Source organism: Dipodomys ordii, unplaced genomic scaffold, assembly GCF_000151885.1.
Source record: "Dipodomys ordii isolate 6190 unplaced genomic scaffold, Dord_2.0 Scaffold7, whole genome shotgun sequence".
In the NCBI taxonomy this organism is placed as follows: domain Eukaryota; kingdom Metazoa; phylum Chordata; class Mammalia; order Rodentia; family Heteromyidae; genus Dipodomys; species Dipodomys ordii.
In genome coordinates, this window is record NW_012267223.1 from 22,672,773 (window position 1) to 22,679,391 (window position 6,619).

At 45.8% G+C, this 6,619-nt stretch overlaps 1 protein-coding gene across 1 annotated transcript in view; it reads right to left on the reverse strand.

Annotated features, from left to right (window-relative positions):
* Positions 1–5,581, reverse strand: part of Hap1 (huntingtin-associated protein 1) — a 21,998-nt gene extending 16,417 nt beyond the window's left edge. The window contains exon 1 of the mRNA XM_013037371.1: positions 5,504–5,581. Within this exon, the coding sequence (XP_012892825.1) occupies positions 5,504–5,581 (78 nt within the window). The remainder of the gene's footprint in view (positions 1–5,503) is intronic.
* Between the last annotated feature and the right edge of the window lie 1,038 nt (positions 5,582–6,619).

The following is a 6,619-nucleotide window of genomic DNA, read 5'->3' on the forward strand; positions in this document are numbered from 1 at the left end:
CATGCCTGAGGTCCTGGGTTCGATTCCTCAGCACCACATAAGCAAAAAGAAAAAAGCTGGAAGTGGTGCTGTGGCTCAAGTGGTAGAGCACTAGCCTTGAACTGAAGAGTTGAGGGACAGTGCCCAGGCCCAGAGTTCAGGCCCCAGGACCAGATCCCCTCCTCCCCCCCCAAAAAAAGAGTCTCACAGATTTTCCTGCCGGGGCTGGCTTTGAACCGAGATCCTCAGTTCTTAGCCTCCTAGCTAGGATTACAGGCCTGAGCCACCAGCGCCCGGCTGTGGTATGCATCTTCTATGGAATATTACACAGCTATAAAGAAACTGGCTAGTGCTTTGGTTCTGTTGATTGTACAGAAACTCTTCAATTGGATGTAGTCCCAATTGTCAACACTTCCTCCCATCCCTGGGGTCACTGGCGTCCTAGTCAGAAATCTGTAGCAGTGCCCCCATAACTTCCAGCGCCTTTCCTAACTTTCAGGTATTATTTCAAACTCTTTGAGCCACTGGCAGGTGGTTATTATACAGTATGAGAGTAGAGGCCTCGTTTTAGTCTCCTGAGAGTCTTGCAGGAGGTTCAGCACCATTTGTTGAAGAGGACATCTTTTCTCCAGTGTTTTCCTTTTTTTCTCCTTTGAAAAAATTAGTTGGGTGAGGGAAAGGGTGACATCCCAAAGGAAAGGTACTCAGTCAAACGCCAGTGGCTCATACCTGTAATCCTAGTTACTCAGGAGGCTGAGATCTGAGGATCACTGTTCAAAGCCAGCCTAGGCAAGAAAGTTGGGGAGACTCTTATCTCCAATATACCACTAGAAAACCGGAAGTGGTGCTGTGGCTCAAGTGGTAGAGTGCTAGCCTTGAGCTGAAGAGCTGAGGGACAGCCCAGGCCCAGAGTTCAAGCCCTACAACTGACAAAAAAAAAAAAAAGAGAGAAAGAAAGAATGAGAAAAAGAACAAGAGAAAGAACGAAAGAATGAAAGAACGGAAGGAAGGAAGGAAGGAAGGGAGGAAGGAAGGAAGGAAGGAAGGAAGGGAGGGAGGGAGGGAGGGAGGAAGGAAGGAGGGAGGGAGGAGGAAGGGAGGAAGGAGGGAAGAAAGGAAGAAAGGAAGGAGGGAGGGAGGAGGAAGGGGAGGAAGGGAGGAAGGGGAGAAAGGAAGGAGGGAAGGAAGGAAGGAATTCAGGCTGGGCACTGGTGGCTCATGCCTGTAATCCTAGCTACTCAAGAGGCTGAGATCTGAAGATCTTGGTTCAAAGCCAGCCTGGAAAAGTCCATGAGACTCTGTTGTTGTTGTTGTTGGGCTTATACTCTGGGTCTGGACGCTGTCCCTCAGCAATTCAGCTTAAGTGCTCTACCACTTGAGCCACAGCACCACTTCTGGTTTTCTGAGTGGTTTATTGGAGATAAGAGTCTCACAGACTTTCCTGCCCAAACTGGCTTTAAACTGTGATCCTCAGATCTCAGCCTCCTGAATGCCAAGGATTACAGGTGTGAGCCACCGGCACCCAGCTTCCATTAGACTCTTATCTCCAATTAACCACCAGAAAACCAAAGTAGCACTGTGGCTCAAGTTCAAGCCCCACCACCGACAAAAAAAAATAAGTAATCTTTACCTGTCTTATATAACTGTAACCCCTCTGTACATCACCTTTACAATAACAATAAAGCAGTATAAAATCTTATTTAGCTGTGGCGGTGTGGTTTTCTTCCTAAGTCTTCTGTACTGTTCCAATGATCTTCCAACCTGTTTCTGTGTCAGGACTGGGCTGTCCTTGTTCTGTGGCTCTGTAGTACTATTTGAAGGCTGGTGATGTGATATCTCCTCTTTTCACACAGAATAATTTTAGCAATTTGGGGGATCTCATGCCCCTCTCTATGAAGTTTTGGATTGTTTTTTTCATATTCTGTGAGGAATATTACTGGGAATTTGATGGCCTGAGCCACTCATGTCTGGCAAGCTGCTGGGTTTTGAACATTGTTTTTATATTCTGCTACTTTTCTGAAGACATTCATCAGTTCTAGAAGGATCTCTTGGTGGAGGCTGTAGGGTGTGTTAAATATAGGATATCATCAGCAAATGGGTGTAGTTTGACATCTCTATTTGAATCCCTTTTAATTCCTTCTCCTGCCTTATTGCTCTAATTACGAATTCTTTTTTTTCTATGTCTTTTATTTTTTTATTGTGAAAATACTGTACAGAGGGGTTACAATAACATGGGCAAGATAATGAGTACATTTCTTATCAAGCATTGTAGCCTCCTCCTTTTTTTTTTTTTTTTTTTGGGTCCAGTCATGGGACCTAAACTCTGGGCCTGGGCGCTGTCCCTCAGCTCTTCAGCTCAAGGCTAGCGCTCTACCACTTGAGCCATAGCACCACTTCTGGCTTTTTTCTTTTTGGTTATGTGGTGCTGAGGAATCGAACCCAGGGCCTCAGGCATGCAAGGCAAGCGCTCTACCACTGAGCCACCTTCCCAACCCCTGTAGCCTCCTCCTTTGTTTCCACTTCCCATCCCTTCCCATCTCCCCCGCCCCCAATTATAAATTCTTGTACCAAGGAGAGTGGACAGCATTGTCCTCTTCTTGACTTTGGGGGAAGTGATTTCAGATTTTTCTCCCCATTTAATATGAATGAGGTTTGGTATAAGTATGTCATTATATACTTTATTAAATCCAGGTATGTTCCTTCTGTTCCTAGTTTTTTTCTGAGGATGTTGAATTTTGAATAAAGCTTTTTCTGCATTGATTGAAATGATCATGTGATTTTTCTGTTCTTGTGTTGATTTACACATTCTGAACCATACTTTTTTTTTCTTTTTCTTTTCCTTTTTTTTTTTTTTTTTGATCGGTTTGGGGGCTTGAACTCTGGGCCTGGGTGCTGTCCCTCAGCTCTTCAGCTCAAGGCTAGCACTCTACCACTTGAGCCATGCTGCTACTTCCGGTTTTCTGACTGGTTTATTGGAGATAGGAGTCTCATGGACTTTCGTGCCAGGTCTGGCTTTGATCCTCAGATCTCAGCCTCCTGAGTAGCTAGGATCACAGGTGTGAGCCACCGATGCCCAGCTTCTGAACCACTCGTACACCCCAGAAATGAAGCCAAGTGTATCACTGCATATGATCTTTGTGTTAAATTCCTCTTGCAAGGATTTTATTGCAAATTTTTGCATCAATATTCATTGAGATTAGCCTCTTTTTATTGTTGTTGTCTCAATATAGTTTTAAAATAAATGTAATACTTGCTTCATAAAATGAGTTCAGTAGTGTTTCTTTCCTTTCTATTTCAGGGAAGAGTTTGAGGAGTGTTGGTGTTTAAAAGGACTGGTAGAATTTGTCCATGTATCCATCTAGTCCTGGGCTTTTCTCTGTTGGGAGATACTTTAATCTCATTGCTTATTATAGATCCGCTTAAGTGGCTTATAATCTCTGGTGGGTCCAGTACATGTCATTTTCTTCTAGAGTGTTTTTTGTTGTTGTCTTTTGGTCAGTCATGGGGCTTGAACTCTGGGCCTGGGCATTGTCCTTCAGCTCTTCAGCTTAAAGCTAGAGCTCTACCACTTGAAGCACAGCGCCATTTCCGATTTTCTGGTGGTTTATTGTAGATAAGAGTCTCACAGACTTTCCTGCCTGGGCTGGATTTGAACTGCGATCCTCAGATCTCGGCCTCCTGAGAAGCTAGGATTACAGGCATAAGTCACCAATGCCTAGCATAGAGCATTTTTTGTTTTTGTTTTGTTTTTGCTTTTTTGATCAGTTGTGGGGCTTGAACTCAGGGCCTGGGTACTGTCCCTAAGCTCCTTTGCTCAAGGCTAACATTCTACCACTTTGAGCCATAGTGTCACTTCCGGTTTTTTCCTGGTACTTACTTGGAGAGAAGAGTCTCACAGACTTTCTTGTCCAGACTGGCCTCAAACCATGATCCTCATATCTCACCCTCCTGAGTAGCTAGGATTACAGGTGTGAGCCACCAGTGCCTGGCTTCATGGATACTTACATATTACTTTGAATCTCCATTTTATTAATCTTTACTATTTTTCTCTATTACTTTTGAGCTTGACTTGTTTCTATTGTTGTGTTTTTAAAAAAAAGAAGTTTGAAGGCTGGGAAGGTGGCTCAGTGGTAGAGTGCTTGCCATGGGTTCGATCTCTCAGCACCACATAAACAGAAAGAAAATGGAAGTGGTGCTATGGCTCAAGTGGTAGAGCACTAGTTTTTAGCTGAGGAGCTGAGGGACAGCGCCCAGGCCCAGAGTTCAAGCCCTACAACCAAAAAAAAAAAACAAAGAAGAAATTTGAGTTGCATTTATTTAAAAAGCTATTTATCTATATGTAAGGGCTCATGGCTACAAATTTTCCTCCCATCTGTCTTCACTGTGTCCCAGAGATTCTAGTAGGATGACTTTTTATTTTTATTTGATTCCAAGAACTTTTTTTTTTGGGGGGGTCTGGTCGTGGGGCCTGAACTCTGGGCCTGTGTGCTGTCCCTCAGCTCTTCAGCTCAAGGCTAGCGCTCTACCACTTGAGCCACAGCGCCACTTCTGGCTTTTGCTGCTCATGTGGTTCTAAAGAATGGAACCCTGCAAGGCAAGCGCTCTACCACTGAGCCACCTTCCCAGCCCATCCAAGAACTTGTTGACTTCTCCCTTTATCAGTGACCCACATGTCATTCAACAATGCACTGTTGTACATTATCCATGTTTGAGTACTTCCTGTCCCATCTCTTGTTGGCAAACTCTAGTTCCATTATGATCTGATGGGCTACTACATGGAGTTATTTCAATTTTCTTGCATTTGCTCAGATTTGCTGTGTGTCCTAGGATATCATCAGCTTTGGAGAAATTTCCATGGGCTGCTGAAAAAAATGTGTGTTGTGCAGCTAGAGTGGGTAAAATACACTCTGTAGTTTCTGTTAAGTCCATTTGGTTTATAGTTTCATTCAATACTAAGATTCCTTGGGCTGGGATGTAGCTCAGCAGCAAAGCACTTACCTAGCAAGTATTAACGTCCTGGGTTTGATCCCCAGTACCAAAAAAAGAGAAAACATAATTCTAAGGTTTATTTGTTGATTTTTTTTTTTTTTTTGTCGATCATAAGGCCTGAACTCTGGGCCTGGGCGCTAGCCTTGAGCTGAAGCTATCCCTCAGCTCTTCAGCTCAAGGCTAGCGCTCTACCACTTGAGCCACAGTGCCACTTCTGGCTTTTGCTGCTCATGTGGTTCTAAAGAATGGAACCCTGCAAGGCAAGCGCTCTCCCACTGAGCCACCTTCCCAGCCTAGCTTCTGATGAGAGTGGGCTATTGAAGTTCTCACTGTTACTGTTCTGGTTTCTACCATAATCCCTAGACTTCAGAAGGATCTGCATCACAATCCCTGGACTACAGGAGGTCCCTGGGGTACCTTTTGGATAACATTCTCTGTTTGTAGTGGTCTCAGCTTGATGGAAAGCTGGGATACATGCAGATTTCGCTACACTCCTCCTGAGTTCCCTGCATTTAACAGGGACCCAGAAACGTACCTGTACCTTAGGCCTAATATCAGCTGTCACGGTGATGAGAAAGGAGGCCAAGGGGCACCAAGGATGCCCACAGAGCATGGTGGGGCTGTGCACATGTGCAGAAGGTCTCTCTAGTGGGTGTGTCATCCAATCGTGCCTGGGCGCTCAGCTCCCACTCAACAACGGGCAAAGCAGCAGAACCTTGGTAAGATTGTAGAGCCTTCCTTGGTAAGCTTGCTGTCAACCTCAGTGCCTCATCTGTAAGATAGGGAGGATGAACCTTGGGTCCTGCTTGGCAGAGACTTCATGGACATTAGGTAGGATACAGACAGCAGAGTAAGTAAGCTGTGCTGGGCAAGGGTTATGTCAACCAGATATTTTGGGGGCAGTCAAGGGAACAGATGTGGAGAACAAAGAGCTCCAGGACAGGGCATCCATCACGGAGCTGTAGAACCTAAATCCTGGAGCCCCTTCTCATCCTTGGGCTCTGAGGCTGGGCATCTGGCAAGAGCTGCTGGGAGCAGACACTGTCCCTGACCTGCATTATTCCAGGTCCCTCAGGACAAATGGGAGATGGGCATAATGGAAAGAATAGGGTCCATCTATCTGGACTCAAATCCCAGCCTACCACATGCAGCTTCTTAACATTGACTCTGTCCTTCTGGGATATTTTGGCCCAAGCCTGAACTGGCGTGGCGTCATAGACATGTCAGAACAGCCGCAAGCAAGATTCTCACCAGAACTTGCAGGCCTGAGAAGGGAAGGCGGGTGGTTTTTACAGCAGGGTGGGGTGGCTTCCAGCGGAGCCCTAGGACTTAGGCCTTGTGGATCGCCACGTAGGAGTCCAGGCATTCCAGCCATTCCAGGCGGGAGAGTCACCCGGTGTCATAGGCTGAGAAAGAGTCAGTCTTCTGACACAGGTTAGCCAGGGTTATACCTGGTCCCCAGAGGTCTGACCAGTGACGTTATCCAGGCCCTTTCGCCCTAGGACCTTCCTCTTTGGACCTTTGCCTGAATCCTGGGGTGGCAGGCAGCTTGGTTGGTATAGAGGTTCACAAACTTGGAGACAACCCTTATGCCAGAGAATTCTTCAGATTTCTGACGCAGTCTTCTGCTTTGTACTTCTCCCCCTTTCTC